Below are 19200 nucleotides of genomic sequence, written 5' to 3'. Positions count from 1 at the left end.
ATCTTCTCGATCTTTGCCTCCATTCTTTTTCTGAGGTCCTGGATCATCGTCACTATCATTATTCTGAATTCTTTTTCTGGAAGGTTCCCTATTTCCACTTCATTTAATTGTTTTTCTGGGGTTTTATCTTGTTCCTTCATCTGGTACATAGCCCTCTGCCTTTTCATTCTGTCTATCTTTCTGTGAATGTGGTTTTCGTTCCACAGGCTGCAGGATTGTAGTTCTTCTTACTTCTGTCTGCCCTCTGGTGGATGAGGCTATCTAAGAGGCTTGTGCAAGTTTCCTGATGGGAGGGACTGGTGGTGGGTAGAGCTGGGTGTTGCTCTGGTGGGCAGAGCTCAGTAAAACTTTTAATCTGCTTGTCTGCTATTTGGTGGGGCTGAGTTCTCTCCCTTGGTTGTTTGGCCTGAGGCGACCCAGCACTGGAGCCTGCAGGCCCTTTGGTGGGGCTAATGGTGGACTCTGGGGGCTCATGCCAAGGAGCACTTCCCAGAACTTCTGCTGCCAGTGTCCTTGTCCCTACAGTAAGCCACAGCCACCCCCCACCTCTGCAGGAGACCCTCCAACACTAGCAGGTAGGTCTGATTCAGTCTCCTATGGGGTCACTGCTCCTTCCCCTGGGTCCTGATGTGCACACTACTTTGTGTGTGCCCTCCAAGAGTGGAGTCTCTTGTTTCCCCCATTCCTGTTGAAGTCCTGCAATCAAATCCCACTAGCCTTCAAATCTGATTATCTGGGAATTCCTCCTCCCATTGCTGGACCCCCAGGTTGGGAAGCCTGACGTGGGGTCAGAACCTTCACTCCAGTGGGTGGATTTCTGTGGTGTAACTGTTCTCCAGTTTGTGAGTCACCCACCCAGCAGTTATGGGATTTGATTTTATTGTGATTGTGCCCTTCCTACGGTCTCATTGAGGCTTCTCCTTTGTCTTTGGATGTGGAGTATCTTTTTTGGTGAGTTCCAGTGTCTTCCTGTTGATGACTGTTCAGCAGTTAGTTGTGATTCTGGTGTTCTCACAAGAGGGAGTGAGTGCACGTCCTTCTACTCCACCATCTTGAACCTCCAACTGTATACTTTAAATCATCTCTAGATTACTTATAATACCTAATACAATGTAAATGCTACGTAAATAGCTTTGCTTTTTGGAACTTTACGGACTTTTTTTCAAATATTTTCCATCAGCCATTCGTTGAATACATGGATTCAGAATTCGTGGATAGGGAGAGCCCACAGCATAACTTAATAAACTCTAAGGTCCTTCAAGCTCCAAAAGCCATAAATCAACTCCCTGAATCACTGTGAGGGATGGGAGATTACCAAGAGGAATCTCTTCCAATAACACATGATATAAAAAGGTAATTGTGATGCTCTGAGGAATGAAAGGAAGGCTACAAGTACACCGTCCAAAGGGAAGTAGGAACAGAACCTCTGAGTCAACTTATAAATGATCTGCTGTAGAAGATTAAATCTGAAAAGTATCATAATGGTTAGTCTTCTCATAATTGATGCCACTGATATAATTCTTGAAACTTAAGCTCCTTATGTCTAAGTACTTAATTACTCACCCTTTTCAAACAAATGTATATATATACATGCATGTATATGTTCCTGAGTCTACAAGAATACCTTAAAAATATTCTGGAACTTCACTTAAATTATATCCTTTGGGCCCATTGATTAAAATTGAATTGGCCTGTGGATCCCTCTGTTGAGAAGCTTTTATGTGTTTATTTGGGTACAGTCATCAGTTTACTTTTGGGATCAAGACCAGGGGTCAGAGCTATGATGGTGATGGAGATATGAAAACTCTCGCTTTGGTAGACTTGACCCCAAGGTAAGTGGGGACAAGAAAAAAATTAGGTTTAGGGATTAAGAATATTGAGTTCATGATCTAAGAACTGTAAATGCAAAGCTTCCTTTAAAGAAAGACCTTTTTGTGGTAAGAGAGCAGCCCAATAGTATAGTTAGGATTCATTTGTGTTTCTCCTCTTCAACTTGATCCAGATGCCATTACTTGGACGAAGAATCAGTTCTCCTGCCAGACCAAGTTCTTCTCTTTTTTGGTTGGATTCTACCCAAAAATGCCTCAGGATGCAGGAAAGAATGGTCTTTTCTTCCATCATGGCAAACTTTTGACCTTCAAATTAATGTAAATAGCAACACTTTAATGATAGATATATCTCAAATGTGAGAAATCACAAGTCCGATTAGAGGAAGCAAGAAATTTTATATTTTCGCAGTGGGTCCTGGGAGAATCAGAATCACCTGGGATGCTTGTAAAACATGAAGATCCTTGAGTGCCCTTCCTGTTCCCACCCAGTGCATCTGAACAGCGGAAGTGGGCCAGGCATTTGTATTTTAGCAAAACGTGAGATGAATCCTGGGCTCGTTTAAGCATGAGAATCACTACTCTCGACTGATTTCTTATTTGAGCCTTTAACTTAAATTTAATTTACTCTAGAGGTACTAAATAAGCGTCAGATTCATCCATTTAAATCTGGCCTTAATTTACGAATGTCTGCATTTACATAAACGATAAAATGCTAGAGATTCTGAAGCTGAAAGTGTTTATAATGCACGGTGATGTGCATTCACTTTGCTTAAGCACTTCAGCTGGCCTTGTGGTAAGCATTTTGTGTTTTGGTTTTGCAAAATGCAGTTCTTAAAATCAACAAACACAGAAATTAAGCTAAATATAACTAATTGTTATAAATAAGTTTTGTATCATATGAAGTATGTTCTATTTTAATCTAAAAGCTACAACATTTTCAAACTCTACCATGAAACTATTTATGCTTTATGTTATGGGCTAAATTGTGTCCCCCCAAATTCATAGGTTGAAGTCCTAAACCTCAGTATCTCAGAATATGACTATTTGGAGATGGGAATGTTAAAGAAGTAATTAAATTAAAATGGTCAAAAATAAAATAAAATAATCAGATGGGTGGACCCTAATCCAATCTGACTGGTGGTCCCTATAAAAAGAAGAGATTACGACACAGACACACACAGAGGAAAGACTATGTGGGGAGATAGGGAGAAGAAGATCATTTACAAGCTAAGCAGGTATTTATTACCAATCCTGCTGATACCTGAATCTTGGACTTCTAGCTTCAGAATTGGGAGAAAATAAATTCCTGTGGTTTAAGCCACCCAGTGTGTGGTACCTTGTTATGGCTGCCCTAGCAAACTAATACACTTTATGACAGTCATATTTTAAAACAATAATGTATAGTAAAGTGGAGGGAAGAGGAAGCCAGTTTTTTTAAAAGACAGTTGCCTATGGGCTGCTACATCTCAAGAAATTTTTGTGTGAAACCGCCTACTCTGCAGGCCTGAAAGGTCAAACAAGTTCTGACGGATACAAACCTATACAGTTTCGGGGTCCAGCAGAGAAGGGCACATATGCGTATGAATGACGTCCTTTCGAATTCTCGGGAAAGAACCGTTCTGGCTTGAATTCCTCAGGATTGGGGAAGTACCTTGGATCTCTGTGCAGTGCATAGGGCATGATGATTACTTGAGAGCCTTTCACGATTCTGTAACCCGCTGTCAAGAAGTAGTCAATAGGCCATGAGGATGGAGCAAGACAGACATTAAAATAATCCACTCTCCCTCCTATTCAAATTATAGAATTCTTACCAACTTCACAGTCTTCATTAAGATTACGGGCAAAGAAAGGAACAGAAGGAAAAAGGCGAAGGCTCTCTTTAACAACACATTCGAGATATTTAAGTTTCTTCAGGTCATCTAAGGTAGCAGGACGATCAGATCTCCCTGGTTTTAAGTAAATACATGAGATAACAAGGAAAGGATTATTTGAGCTTGAGGGATGGGACACTGAAGAAGAATACACGCATCAAAACATGTTAAATACCTACAGCTAAAGTAGAGTTTCTAGTATTACCCATAATCAAAATAAAATGAGATATGTTCAGTAAAAGAAACCAGACACCAATGGTCACATGTTGTGGGATTCCATTTATAGGAAGTATTCAGAACAGGTAGTAAATCCATAGAGACAGATAGTAACTTAGCAGTTGCCAGGGGCTGCGGGAAGAGAGGAGAGTGGCTGATTAATGGGAAAGAGTTTCCTTTTGGGGTGCTGGGACTCCAATGACATCACTGCTGACATCAGCCTAGGACAGCTTACCTGCGGACTGCTGGTTGTGTAATAGAAAAGTTTGTCCTACCGGCTTAATGCATCTTTTCTCTCATTCGTGGCCAGATGCAATGCTGTATGAAACAGTTTTCCTTGACCCCATGACTCAATGCTTTATGTAGATATGTCTGCTTCATCTACTAAGTGAGATGCTTGAGGACAGTAACATTTATCTGTGCATCCCCAGCATCTAGCCCAGTGCAGTCACATGCCATGCAATTAGCAAATGCCTGTATTCTGTAAGTGATGAATAAGGCTTTGCTAAGAAGACTGGGACTGGAAGGGATCCCATAGGGGAGACTTCCTGCTTATTGCTGTATCTTTAGAACAGGTCCTGCTGTTTATCCTTCATGAGCAAGAACAACACTTGCTTCCATGGACGTGGTACCCACAGTGTAACTAGTGAAGGGACAAAACATACCAAACACTTCCTCCAGTTCATGGTCCACTTTTTGCTGGACTTCTGGATACGAACCCAATAGATATAAGGACAAGTTTATTGCAGCTGCGGTCGTATCGTGACCCTACAAATGTAAGGAAAAAATAACTTAGCGGAGTAGTATTGCGAAGATTAGAAGAGAGAACTCTATTTTGAATTGTCTCTGGATTTGACAGCTGCACTGGGACTCCAAACAGAATAAATTAATTTGGTACAGTATCTCACCTTGGTGAGAAACAAACAAAGAAAATGATCCCTTCAAAGGGGAGATTCATGCTTAGATATTTCAACACTACACAGAGCTGCATACGTGGTGAGAAGTGGCTAGGCTGTGCTAATAAGGGGGCCTTCCAAGGGAACTAGGTGCTCTAGACTGTTTTTAAGGGGAAAGAGTCTGACTTTTATGAGCCAGTTTACCAGATCTGTACTCCTCCACCTTCTAGCATTTGTAAGGTAGGCTTTACCTGTCAACCCTGGACACCAGGGTGTCTATGTGTGGTTCTGAGTAACATCCTGCCTGTCAGGAAGTTGATAAATAGCCTCCCATAATAGTTGCTGAGCTTTAGGCAAAATACTAAGTACTGTGCAGAAACTAATTCAATTATCCTTCAGAAAAACTCTGTGAAATACTTGATACAGATATTTACATCTTAGAGATTAAAAACAGACTAAGAATTTTTTTTTACATGAGTTCTGCAGAAAAAAAAAGTTTGGAAAATCAATAATAATATTATAACTCTATGAATAAGACTTTTAGGGGAACTAAACAGAAAACAAATTGTTTCCTCTATGGAAGTTCTTACTTTTCCACTTTCCCTACGCAACACAAGTGATGGTTATAATTTTCCTTTCTCTGGGCAGAAATCTCCAAAGCACTTGCTTCATAAAACAGCTTCTAAGTTGAATTGTTTGAGGTTTATTCTGCAATTTTATAAAATATATATTTTCCAAGTCTCTGATATTGGTGTCATTGCCTCTTCTCAGGCTTGCTGTTCCTTCACAGAAACTACCCTGAGCTCCGGACCAGATCTGGTCCATTTCACTCAGTTGTTTACCAAAGTCACAGGAGGAAGTGCTCTTGCTAAATAATTCTTAATAACTTCTCTTGAATTTATAAGTGGAAGCCTGATTTAAATGTGTAAGAGATGTCTGCTACCTGAAGAAAGCAGGACTAAGCAAAGCACAAAGCACACAGTTTATAGAAGCAGGCTGGTGGGACAGGGCAGGGGCAGAAACCTTAGTATCCAGTGGTCAGCACCTGGGGCAGGAAAGGTGTGGTCGTAATAACCTGCAACCTCTTTATGGAGGAGGTCACAATATTATAATCATACGAGGTGTGTCTCCTATTTGATGCAAAGAAGAAAAAACTTAGAATTTCAAACAGTGTTAGAGCTGGAAGAAAGAGATCATTATTCCAGTTGTTTTCATGAAAGTGAGAGGTTTTTGGTAGGAGAAGGATGTGTGGGTGCACGTGTGCATGAGAGTGTATGTATGTGGGCGTGTGTGTGTACGTGTGTATGCAGGGTGGAGATGTGACACAGTCTCTCCACTTTAACATCAAATGATAATAGCCAGTATCCACCACACACTTCCCATGTGCCAGGCAAGATTCTTCGTGCGCTTTAAAAAATCATTCATCTAATCCTTATACTTATCCTGCGAGGCCCGTACTATAACAATGAGCACACCAAAGCCCAGAAAGGCTCCATGAGTTACCGGAGGTCCCAGCTCTAGTACAGGTTAGAGGTGGGATTTGGCCCCAGAGACCCCAGCTTAACACCGCTCCACTTTTTAGCTAATTTAGATGTCCATTTTCTGCATAAAATTTCTTTTCAACGAAGCGCTCTGCTTAAAAAAGAAGTTTAAAACCACTGATCTAATCCATCTCTCTATTTTATACACAGGGAAGCTGTGACAGAGATCTGAGATGATTGGCACCATCTCATAAGGCTAGTCAGCATGGAGCCAGAATGAGAACTCGGGTCTAGGGACCCTTGACACAGCTTGCTTTCCTACACTGTGCCCCCGGGAGAATGTGCGCTCTGGCAGTATACCCAGAGGTACACTGTACCCAGAGGTACACTGTACCCAGGTGTCTGCAAGCAGGGCTGCTCACACCATCCATGGCTGGCGTGTACTGAGCCATCCAAAACTACATATGCCCTTCACTTTCCTCCACTTCCAGGATATTACCACAGGGTGCTTTTTAAACCCATTTCTTCACTTTATTTGGCAATCTACACACTGAGAGATTCACTCTGTAATATTTAATAATGCTAGAATTACCTTTTGTAAAAACTGCATCTTTTCATTATTTGAAGGTCAGAAATCCCTTTAGAATCACAAACTAGTTAAATTCTCTGTTGGAGGGCTCTTGCTTTCTTCTCTAGTTTGGGCAGCTCAAAGCAGGAGCTAAGCACTCATTTGCTAGAACTTCAAAAAGGAGGTAGTGAAAAGACAGACTTGTGGGTTTCAGAGATTTTTAAAAAGCATGAAGCAATATAGGGAATGAGAGCAATTTCTGACTTCTTTTCTACTTGGAAAAATCCAATGGGTTTTGGGTTTTCCTGAGAAAACAATGTGTCTAGTGCTATACTCACCACGAGTCAAAGGCTTTTTCTGAAGAAGAAAGCTGATCTGGTACTTAATCAGGTTCTTACATTTTGTAATTTCTAATTATAATGCAGCGACTCATCCTCAGTTATATGAAGCTACTTTAAAACTTGAATAAACTTTTAAAAATGATGCTAAAGATTCTAGAAAATAACTGCAATTTGTTTAATGATACCGGAAAATAACGTGATGAGATAAAATACCTCAAACATAAAGGTGTCAACTTCTTCTCGAATCTCTTCATAACTCAGCTTGTTCCCTTGGTCATCAGTCACATTTAAAAGCAAGTCAAGAAAACCCCTGCGTTTATTATTGTGTGGAGGAAAGTCCTTGTCATTACTTCTACCTTCTTCATGTCTCTTCATTTCATTGGCCCGTTCAGTGATGACCTGTATGATTTAAACAATCATATGCTCTTGTTTGGAATTTGATGTAGCCTCATAATATATTTTCTTATGAAAATATACTAGCTTCTTTCATGGATTTTTTCTAAACCTTTCCTGTTCTAACTCAACAATAACTTAGGCTCTTGTGGAAAATATAGTAAAGCTTCCTGTTAACATTTTAGGGCATTATTTAATAAGACTTTTAAAAACAAATTTAATGTCAGACAAATTCAGAATATTCAATTGCTATTTCTGCCATCTTTCCAACACGGGAATAGAGTTAGTAGTCCCCTAAGTGGTGCCCTAGAGATTTGGATGAGCTAATGAGAAAAAGTTTAGGTGGTGGAGAGAATGCAATCATTATATAATAGACAAATTACGGATTGCTCTCATTACAGGCTGCACTGGAGGAAAGAAACAGCAGGTTGATCAGTCAGCTCACCCTCTGTGCTTGCTGTTCCTGCTGCCTAGATTTCTCTTTCTTCAGATGCCAGTGTGGCTCACTCCCTCCCTCCCTCCTCTTGAGGTCTTGGCCCCTTCTCACACCATCAGAAAGACCTTCCCAGATCACTGCTAACCTGGTCCCTAGCACTCACTACCTTCCTAACCTTACTTTATTTTTTTTCCATTTCACTTACCACCTGACATTATAGTATACTTGCTATATAATATACTGCATGAATGTACCATCCATGTGGCAGCAAATTTGTCTTTGTTCATTGATATAATTCCAACCCTTAGAACACTGCCTGGCATTTTAAGGACGTCCCTTAGATATTTTCTGAATGAATAAAAGAATTAAAGCCCATAAACTTAATGTGGCTATACATTTCAACTTTCTTCTCCTATCAGGCAATTGACCAAACCTGCTACTAAGTGATTTGAATGAATAGATCCTAAGTGCTTTGAGGACAAAACACCATATCTCCTTTCATTCTCGGGGGAACCCCCTAGGGCCTGGCACCCAGTATGCAATTTTCAATATTTATTAAATAAATAATATTGTCCATCCAATTTGGAATTCATTAATTATTGATATTGATAGTAACGCATGTAATTTGAGGAAAAATTTGGTCATTCGCCTACTGCCCAGTAATGGAGATAACTCTGTCCTCCACTGTGGCCACCTGAATCCAACACCTCATTCATCCAACATTTCCTGACTGGGAACCACATGATCTGTTGGTGACAGGCTGTACCTCACTGTAAGGAAGCAATGCCAATATAGTTGAAACCGAAATTGACAGCAAAGAGAGAATATATTTAAATTGGTACTTTTATCAGTACATTTAAATCATAATTTGATGTATATTTTCAATTAAATATTGCTTTGTCAAAAGCACATGTTTAACACAAGACTGACATCTTATATATGAAACAATATCACTATCTCCTTGTTATTTTTTAATTGGAAGTAAAATAGTGACATCTAGTTAATTTTAATCTTTTCCAAGTTGAGATACTGCTATAAATGCCCTTTGCCTTTGAAAGCTACTGCCTAATCCAAACATTTGCCATAAGACTCTCATAACACGGATCCCCTCCTCTTTATTCATTCAACATAGCACCCTGGTTGTTAATAAATATTTATAGTTCGTATCACATTTTGTAATTTTTTTAATAGACAACCTCCTCTACTAGACTAACCTCCTTTAGGGGACATACATATCTTACTTATTACTATGTCTTTAACACTTGGTACAGTGTTTGGCACCTAACAAGTGTTTAATTAATATTTGGTGAGTACATAATTAAAATGTAATCACACCGTCTCCTTCTTTCCATTATTATTCAACTTTTATTTTATGAGACACAGGCTCCAGCGTATGTTAACACAGCATAAAAATCTTGGACGTATAAAAGATCTAGAAATGGAGAGTGGTGATGGTTTCAGAACACTGTGAGTGCAATTAATGGTAAACTTTATGTTGTGTATATTTTATCACAATTAAAAAAATCAAGGGCTTACGTTTTTGGTAAAATTATGTAGGATTTTTAGGCTCCTTTTGTGTTCCCATCCATCTTTAAATATAAAGAACAAAAGGTCAAGCCAGAGCCAGGGCATCTTCATTCTTTGATGTATTGAATCACTCATCCTATAAATAGGATAAAAACACATCAGCTGATACACTGAAAATGTGTATTTCTTGAGCACCTAATTGATGCCCGCTCTCAATGAGGGTAATATGTAGGGATGATAATGATTCGTCTTAGAGGCTGCTAAGATCCAGGCTTTACACTCAACAATGAAGGCATGGGGTATTACACATCCAGTGAAGCTTAAACATTTAATGGGTTCTTTAGAGGAATGAAGAATCTGTTATAAAACATCCATACTAAATGGTCATCTGATCTCTGCTTCTTTTTCTCCAGGGAGAGTTCTTGACCACCCCAGGCTGCCTGTGGCTCTTGTACCACAAGCTGATATGAAATCTGCCTCTTTATAATGTCCACTCATTTGCTTGCTCACTCCTCCGTAGTGCCAGTAAACAACTGGCTGCCCTCTTCCACGGAAAAGTGCTCATTAAATACCCATCTGTCACACAGCTGTCACGAGCACCACCCTCATTATTCCCAGTGAGAAGCAGAAAGACCTCTACACGATCTCCTCCTTCATGACCAGCTTAGATGCCAACTCCTCAGAGAAGACCTTTCCTGACCACGCAATCTGTAAAACACATCCCTGTTTTCCTCTCTCATATCAACTTGATCTTTTCTTTCTAAGCAATTATTATAATTTATAAGTTTATATTCATTTGCTTCAATGCCCGTCTCCCCTGCTATTCTGTTTCATATGCCCATATAAAACTAGTCAGTACCTTGTGCAGGGAATGGCAGATTATAGATGCTCAACAAGTAGTTGTTAAGATGAAGTGAAATGAGCCGTGGACTTAAAGATAGGATACATTGAATCAAATCCTGGCCCTGCCTCTTAATAGCTGAATAATCACAAGCAATTTTAAAAGTAAAGTTGATTATTTCAATTAAAAAATAATACATACGCAGTGCAGAAAATATAGGAAAGGAGAATGAATCACAACAAAACCAAAACACAGTAAGAGAGCACACACACAAAATCATAATAACCGCAGCTAACATTTTGGTATAGTATCTCCTAGCTTTTTCTATGAATAATTTTTTTATACCTAGTGGTTATCAAACTACAAAAAAATTTATGTCTTTCCTTTATCACTTAGCATCATAATGTAATCTCTCGATATATTATAAAATAGTCATTTAAAATTACTGCATAATCTGGATGTGCCATAACCATTCCTGTACTGTTGAAAGATATGCTTAAATGATTAGGTTAATTTTTAGTATAATGTTTCACTTTGAAATGATGAAAAAGCTACAGTACAGACAGAAATTATTAGCAAGAATTTTTTAAAGCCCTGATCAATAACAATTTTATTTTATCTTTTTGGGCCACACCACGCAGCTTGCAGGACTTTAGTTCCCTGGCCAGGGATAGAACCTGGGCCCTCAACAGTGAAAGCATGGAGTCCTAACCACTGGACTGCTAGGGAATTCCCAATAACAATTTTAGAAATAATTAGGACTTCATTTACCTATAAACTGCTTGAACATACTCGGAATCATTGTTGCTTTGAGCACCAATGTTCTTCCCCATAGCTGTTTCTGTAAAATATAGTGAGAAGCAACCATTCAATTCATGCACGTATCTTGGGTACATTTTCCAGTGGCAGACACTTGATAAAAGACGCTATGTCCTGTTCTGTTCATATATATTGTAGAATTGTTCTTTTCCCTCTTCTCTTGTATCTTCTGCTTCTCTTACTCCCAGTTCCTGCCCTTCCTTCCCTCGGACCGTCTGGTCATGTTGGCTCAGTGACCGCTTGTCCGAAGTCCTATGAATGGCTGCTGCTTCTCAGGTGGCTAATTTAGCAATAGGACCTTCCAGAAGAACCCAATGTCCTTTCTCCCCCGCCCCGCCCCACCCTATGGACTGTTATTTTCTATTTGTGCCATTTTATCTTTACATCCTAACTTTAAAAATAAATCAGTGAGACTTACCACAGATTATATCTAAGGCACAAAGAGTGATGTAAAAAAAGCAGTTAAATGCTTCTTGGTTAACATATTTTTCAAGCTTATTAACCAATATATTTGCTTGTTCATTCATGACATCTAAGAAATCTTCCAGAATTGTAAAATGGAAAGTGGGTGTTAACATTTTTCTCCTAGAGCGCCACTTGTTTCCAGTACTAGAAATAAAATACATGGTTACAAAGAAAAAACAAGCAACACCTGAAACAAGTAAAATATAAATATAGTCATCATCAAGTTCTCCTGAAACAGCTTAATCTACAGATTCTCAAATGCTTTGGTCAGAATGACAAAGACTCATGTATAGTTGTGAATATTTTGGATACTGTTCTATATTACTAATGTTTAGAAGAGTATTCATTAAAAATGGAAACATTTAAGAATTTTTCTAAATTTCTGAGCTCTGAGTTTCTAAAAATTAGAATTTTTCTCCCCTCTATCAACATCTTAGCCCTCAGATGATCCACTGCTCCATGATTTTCTTTAATCTCTACTGTCTTTGAATTCTCCAAAGTCCCCACCAGGGTCCTGCCTTTCTCTTGCTAGGCCCTCTCTCAGAGGACGGAGTCCTGTTTCTGGGTGCCAACTCAAGAAGTGAGGTTACTGTGTTCGATTCACTTCTCTGAGGGTGACTGCCTTTTTCATGATATTTTCAAGATTTCCCTTCTCCAAACTATCCTTGGCTTTACTCCATTCATACATCAGTACCTCCTCATTTTTCTTGGAACACTAGTGATTATCATTATTGAATATAGTGGCTGGAGATTACCATACACCCTATCTATCAAAGGCCCATTGTTAGCTGGACCTTTCCTTCCAGCTTCTCCCATAATTCCCAATACCTCAATCTTGCTATTGGAAGAATACCTTGTGTCAGTTCCTGAAATAACAAGTTACCCATAGAAGTAACTGTTTCTACAAGACAGCTTTACAAATTTCCACTGAGGTACCTTGTAAGAAGTCCTAGGCCAAGCCACGGTTCTAGGAACTTGTACATATAGGATTTGTCAATGTGCTTTGAACTAGTTAAAATTACCTTTAAAAGAGAAAAAAAAAAATTGAGGGATATAGACATCAAAACAATTTCAGTTATAAGAACACCTGGCTAGAACACAACTACTTTTTTTTTTTTTTTTTTAATTTATTTTATTTATTTATTTATGGCTGTGTTGGGTCTTCGTTTCTGTGCGAGGGCTTTCTCTAGTTGCGGCAAGCGGGGGTCACTCTTCATCGCGGTGCACGGGCCTCTCACCATCGTGGCCTCACTTGTTGCGGACCACAGGCTCCAGATGCGTAGGCTCAGTAACTGTGGCTCACAGGCCCAGCCACTCCGCGGCACGTGGGATCTTCCCAGACCAGGGCTCGAACCCATGTCTCCTGCATTGGCAGGCAGACCCCCAACCACTGCGCCACCAGGGAAGCCCACAACTACTTTTTAAAGCAAGATTTTATAATTGTTATTTCTCTGTGATTCATTTTCATTCCTGTACCTCAAAGAAATGCAATTAGAGTTTTGAACTTATAATTGTCATTCAGTCTCGAGGACTAAATGGAGTTGAAGGGAAGGAAAATGTCCAAGATGATTCCTGGTTCCTGCCACAAACTAGGAACCAAGCAGAGTCATTTCTTGAGGGGAGAGGGTAGAGGCAGGTGAATCCGGAGGATGACCACATCTAATGAGATTCCCACACCATCAGACAGACAGTGGAATATTGATCACATTTGCCACATACTCACCTCCACATTTTCTGCATTATAAAGGAACACCACAGGTATGGGCCCGAGCCAGAGTTTCAGCAGTGGCAGGTGTCGGTGTTCTTCAGTGTACTGAATCATCTGCTGAAAAAAATCTGGGAGAAAATATTTAATCTTAAATTCAATCAAGACAAGAATTTTGTCTAAGGGATACAGCACAGGGAACTCTATTTAGTACTCTGCAATGGCCTATATGGGAAAAGAATCTAAAAAAGAGTGGGCATATGTATATGTATAACTGATTCACTTTGCTGTACACATGAAATTAACACAACATTGTAAATCAACTATACTCCAATAAAAATTTTTAAAAAGACAAAAATTTTGTAATAAGTTCCTTATTGTGTCTTTTGGTTCCTTGGGGGTTTTGTTTTTGTTTTACTTTGGACAAGTCACTTAATATCTCCCAGAGAGATATTTGTTGTTGTTGTTGTTGTTTTAGGTTCCACACAGAAGTGAGATCACACAGTACTTGCCTTGCTTTGTCTGACTTACTTCGTTGAGCATTATGCCCTCAAGGTTCATCCATGTTTTCACAAATGGCAATATTTCCTTCTTTTTTATGACTGAATAATATTCCTGTGTGTGTGTGTGTGTGTGTGTGTGTGTGTGTGTACCACATTTTCTTTATCCATTCGTCCAGTGATGGACACTTAGGTTGCTTCCATGTCTTTGCTACTGTAAATAATACTGCAGTGTACATGGTGTGCATATATCTTTTCAAGTTAATGTTTTCATTTTCTTGGTATATATACCCGGAAGTGAAACTGAGGGCTCATACGGTAGTTCAATTTTTAACGTTTAAATGTTTTGAGGAATCCCCATACTGTTTTCCACAGCGGCTGCAGCAATTTACATTTTCACCAACAGTGCTCAAGAGTTCCCTTCTCTCTTGCCAAAATTTGTTACTTCTTGTCTTTTTGATTATAGCCATTCTAAAAAGTGTGAGGTGAAGTCCTATTGTGGTTTTTATTTGCATTTCCCTGATGAGTAGTGATGTTGAGCACATTTTCATGTATCTGTTGGTCATCTGTATCTTCTTTGGGAAAATGTCTATTCAGACCCTCTGCCCAGTTTTAAATGAGATTGTTCAGGGTTTTTTGCTATTGAGTTGTATGAGTTCTTTATACATTTTGGATTTTAACCCCTTATTAGATATATGATTTGCAAATCATGTATCCCATTTTGGAGGTTTCCTTTTCATTTTCTTAAAGGTTTTATTTGCTGTGCAGAAGCTTTTTAATTTGATGTAGTCTCAATTGTTTATTTTTGCTTTTGTTGCCTTTGCTTTTGGTGTCAAATCCAAAAAATCAAGGAGCTTACCGCTTATGTTTTCTTCTATGAGGTATATGGCTTCAGGTCTTACACTTAAGTCTTTAATCAATTTTGAGTTATTATCATGCATGGTGTAAGATAGTGGTCCAGTTTTATTCTTTTGCAAGTGTCTGTCCAGTTTTCCCAACACCATTTATTGAGAGTCTGTCCTTTCCCCATTGTGTATTCTTGGATCCTTTGTGGTAAATTAATTGACCACCATCTGTTTATTTCTGGGTTTCTATTCTGTTCCATTGATCTATGTGCCTGCATTTATGCCAATACTATACTGTTTTGATTACTATGGCTTTGTAATATATCTTGAAATCAGGAAGTGTGATGCCTTCAGTTTTGTTCTTCTTTCTCAAAATTGCTTTGGCTATTTGAGGTCATTTGTATTCCATACAAAATTTGGTACTATTCTATTTCTGTGGCAAACGTCATTGAAAGCTTGATAGGGATTGCATTGAATCTGAGAATTGCTCTGGATAGTATGGAAATTTTAACAATATTAATTCTTCCAATCCATGAACATGGAATATCTTTCCATTTATTTGTGTCTTATTCAATTTATTTCAGCAGTGTCTCATAGTTTTCAGTGTACACCTTTTTTACTTCCTTGGTTAAATTTATTCCTAGGTATTTTATTCTTTTTGATGCAATTGTAAATGGGATTGTTTTCTTAATTTCTCTTTCTGATAGTTCATTATTAGTGTATAGAAACATAACTGATTTTTATATATTGATTTTGTATCCTGCAACTTTACTGAAGTAGTTTATTAGTTCTAATAATTTTTTTTTGCTGAAGTCTTTAGGGTTTTCTATAATATCATGTTATCTGCAAATAGTAACAGTTTTACTTCTTCCTTTCCAATTTTGTGGAGGGGAAGGCTAGTTGGGAGGCATATGGGTATCCAGGGCTTCTCCTGGGCAATGGGAATGCCTGATTGACAACAGTGGGATTCATCCCAAACTCACTGTGAGGCTAGTAATATGATGCTTGAGATTTTGACAGGGTTTTTTTTTACGTGGGAATTTGGGTAAGGAGAAAAACTGGTATGGCATAAAAAACAGAACCATTAAGCTCTTCAGCTCTTTTTCCATGTCAAAAAATGTGCACGTGCTCAGTCCATCCCTGGTCCTCTTCCATCCTTAAGCTTCACCCACCCCTGAGCTTCAGGGCAAGTTGTTCAAAGTTGGAGAAGGGCTAAGGCTGGGGATGTCCACTGCATATAAAATTAAATCAATAGTCTTGATTTTTGTAAGTGTTTGCACGTTTTGCACACCAAACCTAATAATAATAATCTTAAAATAATTAACATTCATTATGTCATATTTACTTGCTATGGCAGGTTATTATATGTCAGATCTAGTGCTCAAGGTTTCAGGTGTATTATGTCTTTTGTGCCTCACCACAGTTACATGGGGAGGGACGCTGTTATTACTGTCATTAAACAGTTGAGGAAGTTGTGCACAGTTAAGCAACTTGCCCAATATATCACCGAGCTGGTAAATGGTGGAATCTGGCTTTGTACCCAAGGCAGTCAGACCCCAGAATGCACCACCTTAACCATATTACCACACTTCTTCAAAATGTCTTCTGGTCAAGACAGTTGGTAACATTGCCATGAAAAGAGCTGGGTCAGGTCAACAGTACCAAAATATCCGGCTTCGTGCTAATATACTGCCTGCCTTGGTCTGGTCTGACAGAGGAGACAGGGAAGTCTGAATCTGTGGTTTGAAGATATCAGGCCCAATAGCAGGTAGCAGCTGAGGAAGACGGGTGCTGACACAGATGCAAAAGCAAGAGATTAGAGTTCAAAGGGCTCATGGGAAAGCAACTGCAATACTCCAGGTGGAATTACTGAGGGCAGAATTTGGACAGCAGCCACAAAATGAAAGGCACAGCCTCCTGTATAAGAGACAAAGGTGCTGAGAACAGGGAATATTTCTCAGAATATTCTGATATCCCCAATTTTGCTGAGCTCAATGCTGGGCACAAAGCAGGGCTTCAATAAATGGCTGATTGACAACTTTAACTAACTTAGTCTAACCAAGTTCTAGATAGTGATCTAGAAACCACATGAATTCAATTTCATCCTTAAAATTACTCTGTAATATAGTTACATTTACAAGTAAATGGTAAACAAACAAACAAAACCCCTCTAACTTAGAGAGTTTCAAACAACTTCCCCAAATCTAACAACTTGGTTGCAAAGCTGGAAATTGAGCAAAAGTTTACCTGTTGCCAAAATCCAGTACTTGTATGACGGATTAAAAAGTCCCTTTATAAAAGACAGTACACTGTCATTCTCTTCACTCAGAAAGTAATTCCAAAGATAATTATGTTAAATATTCCAATCAACTCACAGTTTGTTTTGAAACAGGTCTTATTCACTAGAGATTTCAGTTCTTAGAAAAATTCCCAAAAAGAATATGATGAGAGTCCTCAAGTAAATTGTTTCTTTTGGGGGGATGGGAGGGTCCATATTTCTACATAATTATTTTTTAATACTATAAAGCCTTAGGGTAGAAGGGGAGGTTAGCTCTGCTTTTAGTATTATCCAAGATGATTTTACAAATGTGGTTTTCATATAAATAAATGTGAGAGGGGGAGAGAGAGGGAGAGAGAGGGAGAGAGAGGGAGAGAGAGGGAGAGGGAGAGCGGGAGAGAGAGGGAGAGAGAGAGAGGGAGAGGGAGGGAGAGGGAGGGGGAGGGAGGGAGAGGGAGGGGGAGGGAGAGGGAGGGGGAGGGAGAGGGAGAGAGAGGGAGAGAGAGGGAGAGAGAGGGAGGGAGAGAGAGAGAGAGAGAGAGAGAGAGAGAGAGAGATTTCTAAGTTCTAAGGATTTGCCTTGTTCCAGGGAAGTTTATGCCTTTAAGGCTTTAACAGCCAAGACAGAAGCAAAGACGGCAGTGTTCTGAGGTAGGAGCAGCTACGAGGTGGGAAGAGAAGAAGCAAAAATGCAGAAGGACAAAAGCTTAGAGATACTGCAATCTATGCTGTACACGAAGAAAAAGTTCGTTGGGAACGGAGGGCACTAGCAATTTTGCCAGGTGTCATAGGGAAACTGGATAGAACTGGGACTCCATCCTCCAGCGGGTGACAAATCCTTCTCTCTCCCAGCGTCAGCACCTCAAGCCCTGGTGTCCAGGCTGTAAGAAGGCCGGCGGCGCGGCGCAGGTCGGGAGCCCCCATCCCTGGGCCGGGGACATGGCCGGCCTGGGCGCGGTCCCTTACCTCTCGCGTCCGGCTTTAACATCATCGCGTGTCCCAGGAAGGGGTAGGCGCCCTCCAAGGTTGGGACGGCACGCATCTGCTGCCATGTCCACGCGTAGCTCGCCACCATCCGCAGGAGGTTCAGGGTGAGGATGGCGCCCGCCAGGGAGACCGCGCACAACCCGCCCCAGAGCAGCAACTTCTGCCCGACGCTCAGCAGCCACAGCGCCAGCATCGCGCCTGCGGGCCGCTCTGCACCCGGACTGAGACTGCGGGGACCGCGGGGCGGGATGTTCGGGGCGGCGGGCGCGGTGCAGCCCCGGGAGGTCAAGGGCGCCGGTCCCGGGCGAAGTTCCCGGCCTCTGGAAACTCGGGCGGGAGCAGGAGGCGTCGCCGGCCCCGCTCACTTCCCCGTGCGGCCGGAGGTGGGCACAGGCCCGGCCGCCCTGAAGCGGGGGCAGCCCTGCTTCTCGGGACAAGGTTGGGGCCTCCGAGGCTCCTCGACAAGGCACCGCGGGGGCTGTTAGGGGCTCGGCCCAAGCCTACGTCACCGGCCTCTTTGTTTGCTTCGAGCGGAAAACGAAGGTCCGGGAAACGAGCGCTCTGTAGGCCGCGCTGCTGTAGACGGCGGCACGTTAGTGGGTGGAGTGGGGAGGATACTGAAGGTGAGATGGAAGGCGGCTTAGTGACGGAGAGGCGCCCCGGGGCCAGAGGGGCCGAGCTTCGGCTCATAGGCCCCCCTCTGCTGGGAACGGGACGACTCAGGCTAGAGTGCGCAGGATGTTTTAAAGTGGAAATAAAGAAGCATCTGGTTTGAAACTCAGCCTCTGGAGCTCCTTTTTCCCGGCTGGGCACCTAACCTCATTCCCTTGCACGTCTGCGCGTGGTCCACTCCGCTGGCGCTGGCTGCCTACCCGCCCGGAGGTGGGTTGCGTCCTGGCTTCCGCATCCGGGTCATTCGGGAAGCTGCCTACTTCCATCCAGAGTAGCCTTAGGGACACGACCTCAGGGGCACCAGCTATCAGTCTGCATCGGATGGCTGATTGCGACACAGGGGCGTTGAGTAAGGTTGTTGTGATCCAAATATTTTTCAAAATATTTTCGGGAACAAGAAAAGCTAGCACCCCAAGAGAGCAAGACAAGGGCGGGGGGAGAGGATGGAGGTCGAGTTCTCTGAAAGCGGTGGAGGTAAGTGATGCTGGGAGGGGAGGTTTTGATAAGGAGACAGTAGTTGTGGAGTGCTC

The 19200-nt window shown here is 41.0% G+C and overlaps 1 protein-coding gene across 2 annotated transcripts; it reads right to left on the bottom strand.

The window, feature by feature from the left end:
• Positions 1 to 1706: 1706 nt before the first annotated feature.
• On the bottom strand, positions 1707 to 18882 carry CYP4V2 (cytochrome P450 family 4 subfamily V member 2). 2 transcript variants are annotated; one of them, XM_068531940.1, is made up of 11 exons: positions 17978 to 18882; positions 13407 to 13519; positions 12620 to 12705; positions 11637 to 11827; positions 11171 to 11240; positions 9568 to 9694; positions 7416 to 7601; positions 4582 to 4684; positions 3641 to 3775; positions 3368 to 3547; positions 1707 to 2135 (listed from the first exon to the last, which is right to left on the bottom strand). In XM_068531940.1, the coding sequence occupies exons 1-11, from the start codon at positions 18189 to 18191 to the stop codon at positions 1963 to 1965; spliced, it is 1578 nt and encodes a 525-aa protein (XP_068388041.1). In that variant the 5' UTR covers positions 18192 to 18882; the 3' UTR covers positions 1707 to 1962. The 2 variants fall into 2 exon arrangements, with proteins under 2 accessions (XP_068388041.1, XP_068388042.1); XM_068531941.1 differs by lacking the exons at positions 11637 to 11827; positions 12620 to 12705 and having other exon boundaries at positions 9568 to 9620.
• Positions 18883 to 19200: the final 318 nt, after the last annotated feature.

The sequence above is a fragment of the Eschrichtius robustus genome, chromosome 21 (assembly GCF_028021215.1).
Source record: "Eschrichtius robustus isolate mEscRob2 chromosome 21, mEscRob2.pri, whole genome shotgun sequence".
Lineage (NCBI taxonomy): Eukaryota > Metazoa > Chordata > Mammalia > Artiodactyla > Eschrichtiidae > Eschrichtius > Eschrichtius robustus.
Note: the sequence above shows the minus strand (reverse complement) of the source record. Positions and strands in the feature narration are given on the sequence as shown.